The following is a 22,597-nucleotide window of genomic DNA, read 5'->3' on the forward strand; positions in this document are numbered from 1 at the left end:
TCAAGATCACCATACCTTGTCTGCACCTGTCATCAACTGAGCTTTTCCTAATTTTGTATTTAGGACAGATCTTCAGGAATATTTCCATATCCCAAACTGCCAAGGCAAACTTTATATACTATTGTTTTCTCACCTGTTGATGATATAAAATCATGAATATTTTCACTGATCTTTCAGCAGAGTTTCAGTCATGCTTTCAATAGGAGTAATTACTTAGCTTTACAGTTTGGGAGGAGTTTAGTTGTCACTGGATTAATTGGTTCCCTTTTTCATGTATGTGGTGGTTTGATGTTGATATTTTACAACATGGGGCCACGTCTACGTCTGCACCAGACCATTTTACAATTTCAGATTGTTGCCATAAAACATTTATCGCCTCTATTTTAGTACCTTTGTCAGGACATTCTTATGACTTTCTCTGCTACATGATTATCGTTCCACTTCAGCCCATCATTAATTACTGTGTGGTTAATACACATCGCAGCAGAAGCCTTTACATTGGGTCTTCAATCATCTAAACTGCACAAACACAGTAAGTCATTCCCTGTCCATGTATATTGACTTTAATTTGCCAAATGATTACTATTAGTGATACTATTGCCAGCAATAATTTTTATAGCTCAGATAAAACTACTCTCGTTGCTGAGCAGCTCCATTGGCCACTTGATGGTATGACAAGCTTCTAAGTTTATTGTTTTTTGAATTGATGCTCAAGTATGCTAGGTCCTAATTCCGAGTTATAAAACTAGTTCACATGGAGCCACACTAGTTACTAAGATATCTGGATTTATTTGATTGTTACTAAATTTCTCCACTTCACATCACTTGCCAGTGTCAAACATTTTTCTAGAAAATTCTGTTAAGTAGAACATCCGTATTAGTAAGACAGTGTAGTATGATCAAATTACAGAATGCTTGATCTTTTGTACTCCTAAGCAGTGTAACCTGTGGCCACTCTTTTTCAACATATCCTTAGGTGTTTGTGTTACTAAGGTACTCATCACCAAACACTTTACCAAGTCAAATGTGCCATTTATTAGGTTTTTGAAATTTTTAGTATTCCCTGCACTTCTTGAATCCCTTTTTCTTTGCCACTTACCATCTCCATGACCTTGGGCACATTACTGAAACTTTCTGAGCCTTAGTTTCTTCATTCATAAAATAGAGATAGTAAGACTCACCTCACAGATTTGTGAGGATTTCATGAGGTATCTGCAAAGGTGCTTTCTAAACTATAATTTGTTGTACAGTTGTAAGGAGGTATGGTGAAGGTGTTCGTCAGAGGCCAGTTTGGTTGTGACTTTGATAGAGTTGTGTTTAAATAATCTTGGTTAGGGTGGGGCATGGTGGCTCACGCCTGTAATCCCAACGCTTTGGGAGGCCAAGGTGGACAGATCACCTGAGGTTAGGAGTTCGAGACCATCTTGGCCAACATTGGTGAAACCCTGTCTCTACTAAAAATACAAAAATTAGCTGGGCGTAGTGGCGTGCGCCTGTAATCCCAGCTACTCAAGATGCTGAGGCAAGAGAATCGCTTGAACCCGGAGGCGGAGGTTGCAGTGAGCCAAGATTGCACCACTGCACTCCAGCCTGGGAGACAGAGCGAGAATCCATCTCAATAATAATAATAATAATAATAATAATAAATAATTTTGGTTAGACTTCAAGCCACACTGTGGCATTCTTTTACATTGAGTTAAGTGTAAACTACTTGGGACTGTGTTTAAATGGAGTATATAAACCGAAGGCATCCCCAGCTGGAGTTACCTGGATTAACTTTTTGCTGCAACTACTGGGGTCAACAGAAAGGGGTGACATTTCTCTTACAGGGAGCCCATGCGTAGATGTGGCTTCTTTCCTGTCTAGTCAGAATAGGCTATGTGTGTCATTCCTAAGTCTTTTCCTACAAGTTGAGATTTTTTTTTTCCTACAGGGTGTGAGAGTCGGGCTATTGGCTGTGTATAGTTGGGGAGAATTATAACTGTGGTGGTGTGTGGCTCAGTTTACTTGGTGACTTCTCTTCCAAGGCTACAGATCCTTCTAGGCCCTGACCTTCTTCTTTTTAGCTGCTTTTTTCAAGGTAAAGTAAGTAGTTAGTAGCACATGCTGGCCCAGGAGTCAGGTAGACCTGGATTTGAGCCCAGACCTCACTGCCTGCTCATGATCTCAGTAGGCTTCAGTTCCCCCATCTGTAAATGGGACTAACAATAATACCCACCTTATAGGATTATTAATGGGCATTAGATAAAAAAATGGGTATATATTAAAATTTAGCATAGGGTCTGGTAGCTAGTGAGTAGTCAATATTTATGTGTATTTATTTGTGAATTTATGTATCTCCTCTGGAGAGAGCATAACTAGTAAACATGGAAAAGCTTTAAAGCCTTACATTTACCCATCATTGTTTATTGCTCCTGGTCTGTGGATTCTCTGCCTTCTCTCAGTGGTAACCCAAAGTACCTTTCACTAATTGCTTTGCTGTTTCATTCTTTTCTTTTTTTTCTTTTTTTTTTTTTTTGGAGATGGAGTCTTGCTCTGTCACCCAGGCTGGAGTGCGGTGGCGCAATTATGGCTCACTGTAACCTCTGCCTCCTGGGTTCAAGCGATTCTCCTGCCTCAGCCTCCTGAGTAGCTGGGATTACAGGTGTGCACCACCACACCTGGCTAATTTTTGTATTTTTAGTAGAGATGAGGTTTCACCATGTTGGTCAGGCTGGTCTTGAACTCCTGACCTCAGGTGATCTGCCTGTCTCAGCCTCCCAAAGTTCTGGGATTACAGGCATGAGCTACCGCGCCCAGCCTTCTCTTTCATTCTTGTGGGTGGTTCTCACCAACCTTGTTTTGTCCTCAGACTCTTCCCCTTTTCTAGGTGAAACCAACCCCTTCCTCCATGAAGGCCTCTTTCCTCAGGACAGAGCTGACTTTTAAATTGGTTGGTTGAATTTTGGGTTTTGTGGGCTAGGTATCCTTAAAATCATTTCTAGCAGCCTCAAAATGGTCTGCCTTGAATCTCATGTCTTTATGTCACGGGGAATGACAGCCTTTTCTCCCGTCTTTCTTCTTCATTGTGTTGGAAAGTGTCCTCCCAGTTTCTATTGGCAAGTCTTCATTTGAGTAAATTCCAATTCTTAATCTACTTCAAATATATATTGAATCATCATCTGCTTCAGAAATATAATGAAAACTGGCCAGGCATGGTGGCTCATACTTGTAAGCCCAGCACTTTGGGAGGCCGAGGCGGGCAGATCACCTGAGGTCAAGAATTTAAGACCAGCCTGATTAGCTGGGCATGGTGGTGCGTGCCTGTAGTCCCAGCTACTCAGGAGGCTGAGGCAAGAGAATCGCCTGAACCGAGGAGGTGGAGGTTGCAGTGAGCCTAGATAGCGCCACTGCACTCCAGCCTGGGTGACAGAGCAAGGCTCCTTTTCAAAACAAACAAACAAACAAACAAAAAAATACATATATAAAACAAAAACCTTCAAATGCATAAAAAGCGTATGAAGAAAAATACAACACACACCTTGGTACCCACTCCTCAGCTGGTTAACCGCCTTCATTTTTCTCAGAAGTCAGCACCTGTTAGAACCTGACAGCCAGCCTTGCCCGTCTCTCCCTGTAGTGTGTTCATCCGGTCCTGGTGTGCGTGTGTGTCACCCTGTGTTAGGCCACCAGCTTCAAGTCAGCTCTTTGACCTGAGTTAAAATTCAACTTCTTGATTTGATGATTGATTAAAGAATTCTCAGAACATCCAGTATTTATGCAATCTTAATGTACACATGGCCTCTAAGAAGGAAAAACAGTAATAACCACATACTCCTGGGTGGTATATTAGATGACAGATCTTTCTTACACAGCTGCATGTTTGTTCTCGACAGTGAATCCCCTGAGATGGTACTGCAGGTGGTAGATCAGGTCCCGTCTTACAAAGGAGAAGCAGCCATGGTGGATGAGTCCAGAACATGCAGCCTCAGTTTTATTTTCTTTGATTTGGGTACTTGTCTTCTATAGCTCTTTTTTTTTTTTTTTTGAGATGGAGTGTCACACTGTCATCCAGGCTGGAGTGCAGTGGCGTGATCTTGGCTCACTGCAACTTCCACCTCCCAGGTTTAAGCAATTCTCCTGCCTCAGCCTCCCAAGTAGCTGGGATTATAGGCATGCGCCACCACGCCCGGCTAATTTTTGTATTTTTTTAGTAGAGATGGGGTTTCACCATGTTGGCCAGGCTGATCTCAAACTCCTGACCTCAAGTGATCCATCTGCCTCCACCTCCCAAAGTGCTGGGATTACCGGCATGAGCCACCGTGCCTGGCCACTCAAATAGACTTGTTTTAAAAACAAATATTATCATTTCTATAAATAGAAAACAAATAACATTTGTTATAAATAAGAAGAACTTCTGGGCATGGTGGCTCATGCCTGTAATCCCAGCAATTTGGGAGGCTCAGGTGAGAGGATCACTTGAGGCCAGGAGTTTGAGACTAGCGAGAACAACATAATGAGACCCTTATCTCTCAAAAAAAAAAAAAAGCTAGACGTGGTGTGCGCCTATAGTCCCAGCTACTCAGGAGGCTGAGGTGGAAGGATTGCTTGAGCCTAGGAGTTCAAGACTGCAGTGAGCCGAGATTTCTCTCCTGCACTCCGTCACTCCACCCTGGGTGACAGAGCAAGGCCCTGACTCTTAAAAGAAAAGAACCATATAAATACCCAGTGAAAAACCAAACAATCTTATTAAATCCAGAGCCAGATCTTGTTGCTAGCAAATATATTGATTCTGAGGCTGCCCTCACTTTGGCACCTGGTTAGAAAATGGTCTTAAAGACAGAGTAGCACCAAACTTCAACTTTCTTCTCAAGGCTAGCAGAAGAACTTTTAACAGAATAAAAAATGGAACAACTTTTTTATTTTGGGACTTAATGTTTAATGCTACATATGTGAACTACCTAAAATTATCTCGTTTTCTGCCAGTAGTTTATGTGCTGCTCTAAGTGACAGCAGATCAACTCTCAAATCTCAGTGGATTAACACAGTAAAGGTTTATTTCCTGCTCATGCTACATGTCTAAAATGGGGGTGGGGTAAGGGCAGAGGGCAGGCTTCTCGACATAGTTACTGCTGCTCCACATAGCCACTCAGTTACCTAGGCTGAGGGAGGCTCTACCATCTTGCCAGTCATCATGACATGTTAGAAGAAAAGCTATAGGTCAGGCATGGTGGCTCACACCTGTAATCCCAACGATTTGGGAGGCCGAGGTGGGAGGATCGCTTGAACCCAGGAGTTCAAGACCAGCCTGGGCAACATAGTGAAACCTTGTGTCTACAAAAAATAATAATAAAATTAGCCAGGCATCATGGTGCACACCTGTAGTCCCAGCTACTCAAGAGGCTGTGGTGGGAGGACCACTTGAGCCCAGGAGGTCAAGGCTGCAGAGAGCCATGATCATACCACTGCACTTCAGCCTGGGTGACAGAAACTCTATCTCAAGAAAAAAAAAAAAAAAGAGAGAGGTTATACAGAACTGACACCTATTCTCTACTTTGCCTGGAAGTAATCGCCTCATTTCTCTTCTCAGTCCATTGGCTGGAACTGGTCATATGGCCTCACCTAAGTGCATGGGGGCTGGGAAGTATACAAGAGCACATGGGATATTTGGTGACCATTGCTGTCTCTGCTACATCTGTCTCTGCGATCTCAGGCTGTCTGGATGTATCTAGATGAAGAATGGATGTGGGCAGTTTTTGTTTGAAGAAGCTAATGATTATGTATGGGGTAGTTTGTAATTTATTAATATTATAATAATAAGCAAATGCAGGTGGTCAGATGTGTCAGGCCATTCCTTGGTAATCGTGTCTCCTTTCTTGAAGTTTCATTAAAGAACGATCAAAAGTCAACACAGTTCCTCTGAAGAATAAGAAGGCCTCCAGTTTTCATGAGTTTGCACGGAATACCAGTGATGCTTGGGACATTGGCGATGATGAGGAAGAGGACTTTTCCTCACCTTCTTTCCAAACTCTGAACTCAAAAGTTGCTTTGGCAACTGCAGCCCAAGTTCTAGAAAACCACAGCAAGCTGAGAGTAAAACCAGAACGGTCCCAGTCAACGACATCGGACGTTCCTGCCAGCTACAAGGTCATAAAGTCCAGCAGTGATGCCCAGCTGTCCAGAAACTCTAGTAAGTCCTTCCTGCTCCCTTCATAGCCTCAGCCTTCTCAGCAGCGTGCATTTTAAATAAAAGCGATTTTTCTTTGGGGCCTCACTCAGGTAGATATTCAATTGGGTGGTAAATAAACTCAAGCCTGAGATATGACATCATTAAGCCTGAGTGGTCACAAGCTATACTTGCCCCTCCCACAGTGGCGGCTGCCCAGTCTGGTGACCTGGGCCTTCACTCTCTGACACCCAGGTGTTGTTTGCCATTCTCCTCTTCTCTTCTTCCTTTCCCTGTGGTGGAGTCCACAACTTCTCTGGTTTGATTGCTTCACATTGCTTTAGGCCTGGTCAGGTTTAGAAATATTAACTAATGTATTTAAAGCTGTTAGTGGCTGAATTTCACAATTGTTTGGCACTGTGGTTTGACTTTCTCAGCCCTAGGGAACAGCCACTAGCATAAGGTTGTCTTTTCCTGTTCCTGAGGGAGGGAGCAAATGGGCCTAAAGGCCCCAGGTCCCAGCTTCCTGACCATCAGGCAGGTCCCATCAGGTTGGGTGGGGTAGAAGTAGAGGCCTCTCTGTTTCTTTTCAGGAAACTGGCCACAGTAATGGTGGATGTGATGGTGGTTGTATTAGACCTTTGGGGACTCTCAGTGTATTCCTTTAAATATTCATGGTTGTGTTTAATGTTGCCCTAATGGGTTTTATGAAAGTATGTTGGGAGCTGGAGAGGGAAGCTTTGTCATCACAGTGAGAGTTAAAGCAGTGAGCTGGTACAGGATGAAAAGGAAGTAGAAGAACATCAGAGCCCTGGAGTGTATCCTGGCTCATGTTCTGAGGGAACTTGTTCATGGCTGTAAGGTTTTGCAATCATTCCGCAGTTATTTTCCATCACTGATTTGGTCTCTAGCATGAACCTTCAGTGCCATGCACAGATAGGCATTCAGTGTTACTGGACCAGGTGGCCACAGCTGCAGGCTGTGGAAGGTGTCTACACACTGTGATGGAGGGTCTCCAGAGGTTTCCAGTGTGAGGAAGGCCCCTACCATGATCCATGATGAGCTGCCCTGTGCAGCCAGGACCTCCCCCGCCCAGCCCAGAGCATTCTTCCTGAGGAGTTCTTCTCCTGCCGTCATCTGTCTGTAAATAGGTAATAGCAGAGATTTACCTCTGTCTCAGCTTTGCAGTGTGTGTCTGCATTTTCTAGTCCCCTTGTTACACTAGGCGTCTCAGCCAACTGCCTCATGGAAGTTGTTTTTGTAAACCTTCTAGTAGTGCTGGTTGGTTGATAGTCACTGTTGAATTTTTGTTGTGACTACTACTTTTTAAGGCCCAGCCGTGTAAAGAATATGAAACAGTCATGGAAGCACAGCTAGAATTAAAAACCGAGTTTTGCTTGTGGTAATAAAAGAGTTTTAGAGTCAGGCTTACCTAAGGTGGTTTTTCACCTCTCACTTGCAAATTATTTAACCTCCCTGAGCTGCAGTTTCTTGTCTGTAAAATAGTTAGACATTCCTACCGTATGTTCTAAGGATCAAATGAGAGATCATATGTAAAAGTGACCTATATGCCTTATACATACGAAGCACTCAATATACGTGAGTCCTGTACTGCTTATTCCCCCTACCCACCATCTAGTGTAGAAATGTCGAGAACAAGACAGAGTTCAGTTTGAGTCTTTGTTTGTTATTTCAGTCATATCTTGGCAGAATTAAGAACTGGTTGATTTTGGTGGGAAATGTAGGAGCACAAAGGAACCGCAGCCACCGAAGGCAGGATTGCCTTAGGCCGGAGCTTCTCACCATTGTGCAGGGCACACTGGTGGGCCAAGAACCGGGTACTGGATGTGCGGGGATATTGATCCTTTTAGTCCTTGGAGCAGCCGGAGGTTCTGGGGCTTGTGGAGAGCAACCACCTCCATTTATTGCAGCCTTGTGCTTTGTGGTGTCATCTGCAGTGTCATCATTCCTTATGTGCTCTGTGGTGTGGAATGGGAAGGAAAACACTGCCTTAGACTAAACTAAACTCACTATTTGGCACCAAGAAAAGTTCCAAGTTAGGGTAGAAAGAAAACATTTGATTTTCCTTTAGAGTCACCAAAAAAGTTCTCAAAAGTTGCTGCAGCATCTGGCGTCTGTTACCACCTAAGGTGCCTTGGTGTGTTTGATATAAATGCAGCCCTTTCTCTGGGCAGTGAATGGGGTGTGGCTGGGTTCTGGCCCCTTGCTGCCCTTCAGCTGGGCACCTCAGACAGTGCACACAGGCAGCCACAGCCTTGGGGAGGAAACACGATGCTGAACGCTTAGGTTTAAGGCCTCTCAGAATCCATGCTCCTCACACAGCCCGTTCTCTTTTTTTTTCAAATGATCTCAGGTGATACATGCCTGAGGAACCCACTCCACAAACAGCAATCACTCCCTCTCCGGCCCATCATCCCCCTCGTTGCCCGGATCTCGGATCAGAACGCTTCTGGGGCCCCCCCAATGACTGTCCGGGAGAAAACCCGCCTAGAAAAATTCCGTCAGCTTCTCTCCAGCCACAACACTGACTTAGGTGAGTCCCTGTGAGCCCAGGCAAGGTAGGAGCTTTGGGTGACTGGAATTCTCAGAGACCTGGAAGCTACTGCTCTTTATTCTTCCTTCTTTTACTTTTCTAGCTTCTCCTGACCTGGTGCCCATTGCAGTGACATGCAGGTATTAAGTCAGACATATGTTACTAGAGATTATGGACCAAATTAGGTGGGACTGGTTTCTGTGGCCTGTAGACCCTAGTGCAACTATTCTGACTTTGGTCTCCCTTATCTCAAGGTGACTCTTACTAAAATCTACACCCACTGGTCTTTCCCTTCCCCTCTAACTTTCATCTCTGAGCTGACAGGACTGCTACTGCAAGGCTGTGTCCTTGGCACTTGGCTGCTCAGGGCTGTTTTGGGCTTTTCCGTGTGCTTATGGGTAGCAGGTGGTGGTGGTGGTCTTACATGGATGGAAGGAGACATCAGGCAGTGCTGGTTGCGGTTTGCTTTAGAGCATTTGTGGAGAGTTAACCCAACAAGGCTGTTTTCTGTTTACAGATGAACTGAGGAAGTATAGCTGGCCAGGGGTTCCCAGGGAGGTTCGACCTATAACCTGGAGACTCCTGTCGGTGAGTTCTACCCACTGTGTAGAGAAGTGTGAGCCTCACACAGCCCTTCTTGCCTGATGAGGTTAGTCTGGACACATTGGTCTTAACTCCATAGACTTCTCTAGTCCTACTGGATATGACAGAACTGTGGGACTGTAGTCCTATTTCTGTGCATAAAGAAATACATTCTTGAGAGTTTATTCACACACATGTGGAGGTACACAGACTTGTACCAATAGTCATGGTCTCATGTTCTTAACAGCGAGGAAGAAGAATAGAGTGAGATAGGGTGATTCCAGCACTTGCTTTGAGTAAGCTCCAACGTTCCCTGTGCTTCACTCCTGTTTCAGCCGGAATAACCAAAAGTTGAAACCCACTTTGATCTGTGAAGAGTTGATAAATTGGCCTCCCTTGGAAGCCTTACTAGTCCTGCTTTCACCAAGTACAGAGCACTGTGCCAGCCACTATGATGGGAACACGTGGGTTTCCTGAGCCTGTAAAATTCATTCATTCATCTAGTGAGGATTTATTGAGAGCCTGCTGTTTGCCAGGCATAGTGTCAGATGCTTTGAGCAGATGCAAAAATGAATAAACCACAGTCCCCACTCTCCAGGCACTCACTGCAGAATGCATTACATAAATGTTTTCAAGAAGAAGGGTCTGTCTCCTGACTGCTCGCCCCACCTCTACTCTTGCAACCATGTAATCATTGCCTCTGCCACTTCTAATAAGTTTAAATGCTATTCAGAGTAGATTTGGTGAGAACGGAAGGGGAACAGAAAATATAAGAATGAGAGTGGGATCTAGACCAGGGATAAGAATGAAAGTTGGCCTGGAGCTTTGGCTAGACCGGGGGCTGCTGCCAGAAGTTCTGTCTAAGTGTTGTAGCTGTATGTCACAGATTCCATTCAGCTGCTTCCTAAGCTGGTAGTTCTGAAAGTTACACTGGAAAAGAATGTAACTGACACCACCTTACTTGGCACACTGCTGAGATGTGCTGTAGAGGTTGCTATATCCCCGCATTTCTCAGAAGTATGGCCCTGGACACACACAGCCCTCCGAGGCCATGACTTGGGTCCAGCTCCCTCCCACTGACCTACATTCACTCCTGTACTGTGCCAGCTCTGGGAGCTGAGGAATGCTCACCAGTGGCACAAGCTCCAGCACAGTGCAGGGCCAAGGGAGTAAATAATCCTAGGAAAGCTGGCCTTGCTTCATCTGCTCACATGTGGATCTCATTGAATGAGGAGAGGGCAAAAAATGGGTGGCCAGAACCAAAAAGGGATTTACCCTTGGCAGTTTTCCTTCTTGATAGTTTCCAAACCACTGCATAGATTAAAATAAAAATTAAGGATTTATCCAACCATTGTCTTTCCCCATCTGACCAGCAGTCTTGTCTATAGGGCTATCTCCCAGCAAACACTGAGAGGAGGAAGTTGACCCTGCAGCGGAAGCGGGAAGAATATTTTGGCTTCATTGAACAGTATTATGACTCTCGAAATGAGGAACATCACCAGGATACCTACAGACAGGTACAGTCATCACCTGCTGCCTCTTTGCTTACCAGTCGTACACTTTAGGTATGTCTCATGGTAGTGCTCTCAGGGTACAGGCTTTCCAAGTCTTCCCGGCTGTGGTATATTGGTTAGGAGTCAAATTTATCCTCAAAACTGTTTCCCCTCTTTTCATTCAGCAGCTCTGATTTTAGCCATTTTAAATAGACAGACTTTTTTGGCACTAATCAGTGCACTGCTTCTCAAACTTTAATGTACATACAAATCACCTAGGATCTTGATAAGATCTCACCTACAGATTATGAGAAAATGCAGATTTTGATTTAGCGGGTCTCAGGTAAAGCCTGCAGTTGTAATGTGCTCCCTTGCAATGCTGCTGCTGCTGGTCCACCAACCACACTGTGAGTAGTAAGAGTTATCGAGCATGGAGAGGAAAGACAAACTTACTTAGCAGTGGTCCAGTCCCTCTGGACTATGACATCAGTATGTCTTTCTGGCAGCTCCAGTGCTGTTTTGGCATCTGTGACGGTCTGTAGGAGCTGTAGCTATCAGTAGTCTTGTCAGAGAGTCTTCTGTCATTGCCCATAATGGTCCTCATGGTCTGCGGAAAGGTCTGCTCCCAACATCACATGTGGAGGGAGGAGAAGAGTAGGCCAGGGGTTGCAGAAAGTGAAAGGTGGGCAGCTGTTTACAAGAAGCCTCAAGAACTGAAGTAGCCTCTGCTGCTGCTGCTGACACAGTCTTTTGCATAGTTAGACTGGGCATTGGAAAATCCCTGAGTTGAAATGGACTATAGTGATGTCTTAGGTAACAGAAGTAAGAACTTTCAGCTTCAGTTACTGAAGGCCAACTCCTTTTGGTCCTTCCCCACTTCTTTTTTTTTTTTTTTTTTTTTTGAGATGGAGTCTTGCTCTGTCGTCCAGGCCGGAGTGCAGTGGTGTGATCTTGGCTCACTGCAGCCGCCACCTCCTGGATTCAAGTGATTCTCCTGCCTTAGCTTCCCGAGTAGCTGGGATTACAGGCATGTGCCACCAGGCCCGGCTAATTTTTTGTTTATCTTTTTTGAGACCGAGTCTCGTTCTGTCACCTAGGCTGGAGTGCAGTGGTGCAATCTCGGCTTGCTCCAGCCTCTGTCCCCCGGGTTCCAGCGATTCTCCTGCCTCACCCTCCTGGGTAGCTGGGATTACAGGCGCATACCACCACACCCAGCTAATTTTTGTAATTTTAGTAGAGACAGGGTTTTGCCATGTTGGCCAGGCTGGTCTCGAACTCCTGGCCTCAGGTGATCCACCCACCTTGGCCTCCCAAAGTGCTGGGATTACAGGTATGAGCCACCGCGCCCAGCCCTAATTTTTGTATTTTTAATGGAGACGGGGTTTCACCATGTTGGCCGGGCTGGCCTCAAACTCCTGACCTCAAGTGATCCACCTGCCTCAGCCTCCCAAAGTGCTGGGATTACAGGCGTGAGCCATCGCCCTGGCCCTTCCCCGCTTCTTACACGTCATGACTTCATAAACAAGTTCATCTCTGGTTCCCTATTTTAGGACATTTTTGCAGTTTTCTGAGCTCTTTTAGTTCTTAGGTACTGTTGATGCGTAAGATTCTGAAAGATAGGTACCTACCTGGATCATACCTACTACATACATGCCAGCCCGGAGTGAAACAGACTTCAGAGCAATAAGAAAAAACCCTTAGGCTGTGAAGCCTATTGCCATTTGACTTTAGTGGTTTCTTTTGGGAGGTTTCCTCACTGTTTAATAAGCTACTGTTATCATGGAAACATGTTCCACATGGGCAGGTAGGTATAACTATATTTTTTTCTGTGTCAATCACTTCTTTCTGAAGATAAATTGTGTTTTCTTACTACTTTGATTCCCATTTCTTTTTTTTTTTTTTTTTGAGATGAAGTCTCGCTCTGTCACCCAGGCTGAAGTGCAGTGGCCCGATCGGCTCACTGCAAGCTCCACCTCCCGGGTTCACACCATTCTCCTGCCTCAGCCTCCCGAGTAGCTGGGACTGCAGGCACCCGCCACCACGCCCGGCTAATTTTTTGTATTTTTAGTAGAGATAGGGTTTCACCGTGTTAGCCAGGATGGTCTCGATCTCCTGATCTCATGATCCGCCCGGCTTGGCCTCCCAAAGTGCTGGGATTACAGGCGTGAGCCACTGCACCCGGCCAGATGATTCCCATTTCTTTAAAAAAAAAACTTGTCAAAAGAACAAACTGGGCCAGGCACGGTGGCTCACACCTGCAATCCCAGCACTTTGGCAGGCCGAGGCGGGTGGGTCACTGAGGTCAGGAGTTCAAGACCAGCCTGGCTAACATGGTGAAACCCTGTCTCTACTAAAAATGCAAAAATTAGCCAGGCGTAGTGGCAGGCGCCTGTAATCCCAGCTACTTGGGAGGCTGAGGCAGGAGAATCGCTTGAACCCTGGAGGCGGAGGTTGCAGTGAGCTGAGATAGCGCCATTGCACTCCAGCCTGGGGGACAAGAGCGAGACTTCATCTCAAAAAAAACAAACAAACAAACAAACAAAAAAAACCTGGCATTTGTGTTTTTGGACATGCCTTCTCTTTTTCAGATTCACATTGACATTCCAAGGACGAATCCTCTCATTCCATTGTTCCAGCAACCACTTGTACAGGAGGTGAGGGAATTACTTAATGTTCTTTGGCGCTTCTCCCCGTGTAGTTCTGTGGCACCTGTTTACAGATTTGCGGGTAATCATAATAGTACCTTATGTTCATATATGCAGCTTTGGTTCCTTCAGAGCATTCTCATTTGATCTTCGTTACAAATCTGTGAGCGGAATAACACTTTGAAAGGCTAAGGAACTTGCTCAGAATTTTGAGACTACCTGGTGGCAGAATGAAGAACCCACATCTTAGAATTCCTATTCCTGTATTTGCTCTAATTTATCAAGGTGGAAGTAGTGATTTTTTAAATTGTGGTAAAATATACATAATATAAAATTTACTGTGTTAACCCATTTTTTAGTGTACAGCTCAGTGGCATTAAGTACAGTCACATTGTTGTATGACCATCATCACCATCTACTTCCAGAACATTTTTCATCTTCCCAAACTGAAACTCTGTATCCATTAAATATTAACTCTCTTCTGCAGCCACCATTCTATTTGTCTCTAAGAATTTGGCTACTCCAGGCAGCTCAAATAAGTGGAATCATACAATATTTGTCCTTCTGTGACTGGCTTATTTCACTTAGCATAATATCTTTAAGGTTGATCCCTGTTGTTGCATGTGTGAATTTCCTTTTTTAAGGCTGAATAATATTCCATTGTACATATGTAACACATACTGTTGAGCTATTCATCTGTCAGTGGACACATGGGTTGCTTTCACCTTTTGGCTATTGTGAGTAATGCTGCTGCTAGTATGGGTATGTGAATATCTGTTTGAGTCTCTGTTTTAAATTCTTTTGGGTATATATTTAGAAGTGGGATTAGCAGTTATATTTTGAGACCTAACAAGTTAATGAAGTACATGGAAGGTGTCAGTGGGGCTATTATGTTTTGACTTAAGCAGTAACTGTAAACTTCTTAAGATTAGGGATTTCCTTTGCAACTTTACAGTAGCCAGGACACTAAGTATTAGTGCTCTTTTAACAGAACTTTCAGTTCTCATAATAGAGAGGGGTGGTGGTTAAAATGCTGAAAATAATTTCTATTTGACTTTGGGTTATATTTATAATTTTGTTTAAATATAGATGTCTCCACTGGTGGGGTCCCTCATGTCTTACCCATAGCATAAAGAAGATTTTGAAGGTAACATCATTATTTTAACTATAAGATTCAGCTCACAGGAAGCCAAAAACCCATTCACGATCCCTTTATCCTCCCATACAGTTTTCCATGGCTCAGCACTGCTTATTCCTCATTTTAACTTGGAGATGTTCAGAGACTTTTCGTTTACCTGTGCATGCTTACTCTGAATTTGGAGATGGGAAAAGTAGTCAGTTTAAAAGGCTTCTCAGCCAGGCATGGTGACCCACTCCTATAATCCCAGTACTTTGGGAGGCCAAGGCCAGAGGGTTGCTTGAGCCCACGAGTTTGAGACCAGCCTGAGCCCAGGAGTTTGAGACCAGTCTGGGTAACATAGTGAGACCCTGTCTCAAAAAAATTACAGAATTAGTCAGGCATGGTGGTGCGTGCCTGTGCTACTGTGCCTGTGCTACTTGGGAGGCTGAGGAGGGAGGATCTCTTGAGCCCAGGTGGTCAAAGCTGCAATGAGCCATGATCGTGCTACTGCACTCCAGCCTGGGTGACAGAGCAAGATCCTGTCTCAAAAAAAAAAGATTGGGGGGTGGTGGCTTCTTTTAGTAGTGCATCCTGAATACAATATTGGAACTCAAACTTTATTCTTCCCAATTTTTCCTGAATGACCATTTCATCTAGCAGGCTACAGTCATCTTTTAAATTTTTTTTTATTTTAACTTTTTAAGAGACAGAGTCTCACTCTGTCACCCAGGCTAGAGTGCAGTGGCGTGATCATAGCTCACTGCAGCCTCTACCTCCTGGGCTCAAGCAGTCCTCCTGCCTCAACCTCCCAAGTAGCTGGGTCTACAATCATGCACCACCACACCTGGCTAATTTTTTTTCTCATAATTTTTTGTACAGATGGGGTCTTGCTTTGTTGCCCAGGACTGGTCTCGAACCCCTGGCCTCAAGCAATCTTTCTGCTTCTTCCTCTCAAAATGCTGGAATTACAAGGCGTGAGCCACCATCCAGGCTGGTAAAAATGCCAACCAAGAAGCAAAGAACTAAGTAACACTGAATATGGAAAGGCTTGCTTTGAAAACCTGAAAGATACTTGATAATTGACTATAGTATGTAAGAATTACCCACACTAGTAGAAGAGAAACAGGAAGACCTCCAGCGGTTCTCCTATCCACTCCTCTATAAGGCAGGATTATCCCAGACTTTTTCTATAGTGAACATCCCATGGTCTCCCCTGATTACCAGGCTTGGTGCTCTTCAGTTTCCATCTCTTTGACCACTTCACTTGTACCACGTGAGTGTGTCTGTGCTGTCCCACCCTGACTAGAGAGGATGATCATAGGTCTTCTGATTCTGAACAGCTAGCTTCCATGTGCTTGGCCATTGTTACAGCCAGGCGCCAAGGATTTGAGTATTTACAAGGGGCCGATCCTGTAGAGTAGAAGCCCTTCTAAGTCCTTTGGAAAGACCAACCTGGAGGAGCTTTTTAATAGAGGCATCTAGACAGACCCAGGTCACAAGAAGTGCAAAGAAAGAGAGTGAGGCAGGGAATTCTTGAGATTTTCCTGAAAATGGTGGTTCTAGCTTTGGCTGTATTTTCAAGATAGAGGGATCATTTAGCAACAGAGAGGAAATAGAGTGTAAGAGTGCTCCCATTAGAGTGTTGGGCCAAATGCAAATGAGGGTGCTATGCCTTTTCCTCAGCCACACAAAGCAAATGGGTCGGTCTAGTGAAGGCAGAGAGGCCAGCTCCCTTCCAGGGAGGGCTTTGTTCTCACTGCCTATGAAGGCAGCAGTGTTGACAGTGAAAGAAACCGTTTCTCAGCTCTGTTTGCCAGCTGTAGGCACAACTATCTAAGACAGAGAGGCTGGGAAGCATCGTTTATGTCTCTAGATTCTCTATGTCCCTCCTACACTAGATAACCATCTCCAAAAACCATATAACCATTTCCTGTTTGTTGGTCTCCCTGGGAGATTTCTCCCTTCCACCTGCTTGAGAGGGCCTCTTCAATCTGATGCAGTGGTGACTGGCTGAGATTCTCCCAAGTCCACGTGCTTTCTAATCTCCTACCCTATCATCTGCATGTACTCACATCACCTCTGCCATCTCTCTGGTGTGGTTCACAGAGGCATGAGGCAGCCCAGTCAAAGCCAGTCTCAAGAATGTGTCAGACTCAGGAGTTGTGGCCACCAGAATGAAACCAGGCAATGGGTATTATCAGGTTGAGAGAAGGTGGGGAGAAGCTCAGAGGGCCTAATGAAAGCAAGGGGAATATAGTTGAGTGGGACAGGGCATGATTATGTAAAGGGACCATAAAGATCTTTCCTTTGTCCCCAGTGTAGGCCTCTGGCTTCTTGTGGCTAATATGCTAAACCCCAGGGCCTTTCCCATGGGGCCCTGGCTGGTTTCTCTGTTCTCAAATTCCCAGCTATAGGAGTCCATAGGATTTTGTTTGACTTCCTATCCTTAGCAAATGTCTGGGTTGTATCCTGATATGTGAAGTGACTTCCTGCAATGTGCAGTCTGTCACTTGGTCCTAGTCAGGCTGGGTTAGAGTTAAATCAAGACCTCCTTTCTTCTCAGCAGGGAGAAGGGAGGGTGGTAGAAAAGGTATTTCCTCTCTAAATCCTATAATGACCAAAAAAAAAAAAAAAAAATTTAGAAAAAAGCATCAGAACTGGGATGTCCTGATATCTTGCTCTTGGAAATAGGAAACCGTATCTACAGATGAGAATGTGGTGGCCTGAATTAACAGCATTCATCCCAAATGTTTTCTAAGGCATTTGGGTTTGCTATTCTTTCCTTCTCCCAATTTCATATTGTGGTGACCAGATAATGAAAAAATGAATAAAGGGCAAGAAGTATCTACCCCTACTTGAAAACAATTAGTGTATTTAGAAAGTTTTTGCATTTATATACTTCTTTATCCCACAGTATCTTAAAATTTTCCTAAAAATTCTACACCAACCTAGAGGTAAATTGTGAAGTAGGTAAACGGAGGGAGGGAGTGTGTGTCCCCATGATTTAACACTTGTGTCTTTCTCTCTCATTTTCCTAGATCTTTGAAAGAATTCTATTTATTTGGGCCATCCGCCACCCTGCCAGTGGGTATGTCCAGGGAATTAATGACCTGGTCACTCCATTCTTTGTCGTCTTCCTCTCAGAATATGTGGGTAAGAAGCATTAGTACCAAGCTGAACAAGCTATTGCTCTTTCTTATCTGCCGTCTGTCTGTCTGTTTTTTTCCGAGAGTCCAGCCAGTGGGTATGTCTTGCTAGAAAACAGAGAGTGCCTTTGGCATACACAGCTAAAACTACTTTTAACAGCGGTTGCTGCCTGGAATTTATCTCTTAAGATGGTCACAGATCTCACCTAAAAAGACCTGCTTTGTCACAAGAATGACCACATTGATAAGTTTTGTGGTTTGATGGTTTATTTGAGATTATTTTAGGATTATTTTGAACTTGTTTCCGACGCAGGCCCTCATCCAAGTAAACTGGAATTTTAGATTGGACATCAGGCCTGCACACTCCAGTTCACTTGCTGTATCTTAGGAGCAGGATGTGGATGTGCAGAGGACAAAAAGTTGTGGCACCAGAACCCAGCACATACGGGAAGTGATGGAATGGGCCAAGGAGAACTCCAGGACCTTGATTTCTCCCACACCTTCTTCACCTCTCACCCCACTGGGTTCTTGTCACTTTGGAGAGAGATTAGATTTCATGGCAGCAGTTAGGTTTTCTTGTAGTCCCAGCCTCTGCCAGCCAGCCTAAGTTAAGCAGAGTCAAAGGAGTTGAGGATCCTGTGTTTCTCTGTTTTGGTTTCCTTAATCGCTTGTGCTGAGAGAGTCACAGGAAAACCCATCTGCCATGGCCTGATGCTTTGTTTCCTTAGGTAAGGAGAACCTCATGTAGGAGTAAGAACATCGAAAGGGATCTTAGAAAGCCATTCATGTAATCCCTCATTTCACTGAGAAGTTGTGAGATTCTCTGTCTCCTTATTAGAGGCAGAGCTAGAACTAAAACCATTTTCTTTAGACTCTGAGGGTAGTGGATGATTGTGGTTTTTGGAGGAAGCCATTTGGAGGGGTTAGGGGGTTGGGTAATGAGAAATGGGTGAGAGTGGAGCCCTTTGAAGAGGAGAGCATAAGAAATGTCTCACTTGGTCTGTCCTATCCAGGTTTTGCGGTGGGGCTCAAAGGGATGATGAGGTCTTTCATGAGGCAGTCTCAGAAAATTAAGAATTAAGGCAACTGACTAAGAAAGCTTTTTCTAGAGGACTTTTTACATCTCCCCCACCCGCCCCCCCCACAATAGATCAACTTTTGGAAACAGCGTAATTCTACTGTGTTGTATAATTTTATCAAGAGAGCATTTCAGCTGATCTGTTGGGATTTTTTAGTTGCTTCTTGCAGTAGTAATTTTCTAACATAGTGTTGAAGAATGAGCCTAGGATGGTATTAATCCATTCATTAATCTACATTTGAAGTCTAAATGCTGTCATGAAATCTTGCTAACAGTGTTATGCCAGTTAAAAATAATCCTCAGCAGCTGTAGTTCTGATTAGATATTTAATTATCTTGTTAGCTACCATTTATATTTTGTTCCAAGCATGTCTTCACTTTCTTCAGGTGCCCATCCCATTACTACCTCAACCCCATCAAGCAGTGTGCCTTCCTGTGATAGATATGACTGCTTTCTGATCTTGGTACAGGCATATCTTGTTTTATTGAGCTTTGTAGATATTGCATTTTTATAAATTGAAGATTTGTGGCAACCCTGCGTTAAGCAAGTCTATCAGTGCCGTTTTTCAAAAGCATGTGTTCACTTTATGTCTGTGTGTCACATTCTGATAATTCTCACAGTATTTTTAACTTTTCATTATTATTATTATTATTATTTTTTGAGACAGAGTCTCGCTCTGTCACCCAGGCTGGAGTGCAGTGGCGTGATCTCGGCTCACTGCAACCTCCGCCGCCTGGGTTCAAGCGATTCTCGTGCCTCAGCCTCCCGAGTAGCTGGGACTACAGGCACCTGCCACCATGCCCGGCTAATTTTTTGTATTTTAAGTAGAGACGGGGTTTCACCGTGTTAGCCAGGATGGTCTCGATCTCCTGACCTCATGATCTGTCCACCTCGGCCTCCCAAAGTGCTGGGATTACAGGCATCAGCCACCGTGCCTGGCCCAACTTTACATTATTATTATATCTGTCATGGTCATCTGTGATCAGCGAACTTTGATGTTACTATTGTAATTATTTCAGGGTGCCATGAACTGCCTCCATATAAGACAGTGAACTTAATTTATAAATGTTGTGTGTGTTCTGATTGCTCCACCAGCTGGTCCTTCCTCATCTCCCTCTCCTTGGGCCTCTCTATTCCCTGAGACACAACAGTATTCAAATTAGGTCAATTAATAACCCTGCAATGGCTTGTAAGTGTTCAAGGGAAAGGAAGAGTTACATGTCTCTCTCACTTTAAATCAAAAGCTATAAATGATTAAGCTTAGTGAAGAAGGTAGGTCAAAAGCTGAGACAGACTGAAAGCTATGCCTCTTGTGCCAGCATGCCAAATTGTGAGCAACGGAAAGGTTCTTGAAGGAAATTAAAAGTGCTACTCCAGTGAACACACAAATAATAAGAGATCAAAATAGCCTTATTGCTCATATGGATAGAAGAATGAACTAGCTACAACATTCCCTTAATCCAGAGCTTAACCCAGAGCAAGGCCTTAACTCTCTTCACTTTCATAAAGGCTAAGAGAGGTGAGGAAGCTGCAGAAGAAAAGTTTGAAGCTAGGAGAAGTTGGTTTTCATGAAGTTTAGGGAAAGAAGCCATCTCCGTAACATAAAAGTGCAGGGTGAAGCGACAAGTGCTGATGTAGAAGCTGCAGCAAATTGTCCGGAAGATCTAGTTAAGGTCATTGATGAAGGCGGTACACTAAACAGCAGATTTTCAATATAGACAAAACAGCCTTCTATTGGAAAAAGATGCTATCTGGGACATTCTTTTTTAAATTTAATTTTTTTTTTTTAAGAGACAGTGGCATGATCATAGCACAGTGTAACCTTATACTCTGGCTAAAGCAATCCTCCTGCCCCCCAAGTAGCTAGAACTGCAGATGCACACCCACCCACCCGGCTAACTTTATAAAAACAGTTTTTGTAGAGAGGGGGTCTTGGTATGTTGCCCAGGCTGGTCTTGAATTCTTGGTTCAAGTGATCCTCCCATCTTGGCCTCCTGAGTAGTTGGGGTTACAAGTACGTAGTAGCCACTATGGCCAGCCTGCCATCTAGGACTTTCATAGCTAGAGAGGAGTAGTCAATGTCTGGCTTCAAAGGACAGGCTGACTCTCTTGTTAGGGGCTAAGGCAGCTGGTGACTTTTAAGTTGAAGCCTGTGCTCATTTACCATTCCGAAAACCCTAGGGCCCTTAAGAATTATGCAAAATATACTCTGCCTGTGCTTTATAAGTGGAACAACAAAGCCTAGATGACAGCACATCTGTTTATGGCATGATTTATTGAATATTTTAAGGCTACCGTTGAGACCTCTTGCTCACAAAAAAATATTTCTTTCAAAATATCACTGTCCATTGACAATGAACCTAGACACCTGAGAGCTCTGATGGAAATGTACAAGGAGATTAGTGTTTTCATACCTGCCAACACAGCATCTGTTCTGCAGCCTGTGGATCAAGAAGTCATTTCAACTCATGAGTCTTATTATTTAAGAAATATATTTAGTTATTTAGTAAAGCTATAGCTGACATACTTTCTTGAGATGGAATCTACTCCTGGTGAAGATGCTGTGAACATTTGAAATGACAACAAAAGATTTAGAATATTACATAAACTCAATTAGTAAAGCAGTGGCAGGATTTGAGAAGGTTGACTCCAATTTTTTTTTTAAATTTATTTATTTGGAGACAGGGTCCCACTCTGTTGCCCAGGCTGGAGTGCAGTGGTATAATCATAGCTCAAACTGTAACCTCAAACTCCTGGGCTCAAGTGATCCTCCTGCCTCAGCCTTCTGAGTAGGTAGGACTACAGGTGTGCCACCATACCCAGCCAATTTTTTTATTTTTTGTAGAGATGGGGGTTTCATTGTGTTGCCCAGGCTGGTCTTCAATTCCTGGCCTCAAGCATTCCTTCTGCCTTGGCCTCCCAAAGTCCTGAGAGTATAGGCGTGAGCTACCACATCTGGCCAGATTGACTTCATTTTTAAATTTTTTTATTTTTTTCAGATAAATAGAAAGTCTAGTTTTATTTTAAGCTTTACATTTTTGTCAAGTGCAAGGTCAGCCAGCTAAGATTTCCAATAATTACTGAAGTAATAACTTCTGCTGGCATGTCTTCTGAGTCTCCATTTCCTCCACTGATATTCATCCAAATAATAAGAGAAACACAATTGCAGTTGAGTTTACTATTATCAATGGCAGTCTCATCAAGGTTCTTACAGATCAAATAAGGTTCATTAGCTGAGATTTAATTCCTGGCTCCTGTCCAAATCCATCGATTCCCTGGTCTGTTCCCCAGCCAAAGTTCCACATGGCTGGGGAGGCCTCACAATCATAGCAGAAGACAAATGAGGAGCAGAGTCATGTCTTACATGGTGGCAGGCAAGAGACTGACTTCAATTTTGAAAGAAGTTCTACCGTGGGTAAAATGCTATCAAACAGAATCACATGTTACAGAGAAATCTTTTGTGAAAGGAAAAGTCAGTCAATGTGGCCAACTTCGTTACTGTCTTGTTTAAGAAATTGTCACAGCCAGCCCAGCCTTTAGCAACCATCACCCTGATCAGTCAGCAGCCATCAACATTGAGGCAAGATCCTCCACTAGCAAAAAGATTATGACTTGCTGAAGGCTCAGATGATTGTTAGCACTTTTTAACAATAAAATATTATTTACTAATTAGTGGGTTGTGGTGGCATGCACCTGTAATTCCAGCTACTGGAGAGGCTGAAGCAGGAGAATTGCTTGAACCCAGGAGGCAGAGGTCGCAGTGAGCTGAGATCGCATCGCTGTACTCCTGCCTGGGCAACAGAGAGAGACTCCGTCTCAAAAAATAATAATAAA

At 44.0% G+C, this 22,597-nt stretch overlaps 1 protein-coding gene across 1 annotated transcript in view; it reads left to right on the forward strand.

Annotated features, from left to right (window-relative positions):
• TBC1D22B (TBC1 domain family member 22B) overlaps positions 1 to 22,597 on the forward strand; it is a 77,358-nt gene that overhangs the window by 18,839 nt on the left and 35,922 nt on the right. The window contains 6 exon segments of the mRNA NM_001132178.1: positions 5,862 to 6,169; positions 8,520 to 8,699; positions 9,217 to 9,287; positions 10,670 to 10,798; positions 13,363 to 13,428; positions 17,578 to 17,692. Coding sequence (NP_001125650.1) covers positions 5,862 to 6,169; positions 8,520 to 8,699; positions 9,217 to 9,287; positions 10,670 to 10,798; positions 13,363 to 13,428; positions 17,578 to 17,692 — 869 coding nt within the window.

This window comes from Pongo abelii, chromosome 5 (assembly GCF_028885655.2).
Source record: "Pongo abelii isolate AG06213 chromosome 5, NHGRI_mPonAbe1-v2.0_pri, whole genome shotgun sequence".
Classification (NCBI taxonomy): Eukaryota; Metazoa; Chordata; class Mammalia; order Primates; family Hominidae; genus Pongo; species Pongo abelii.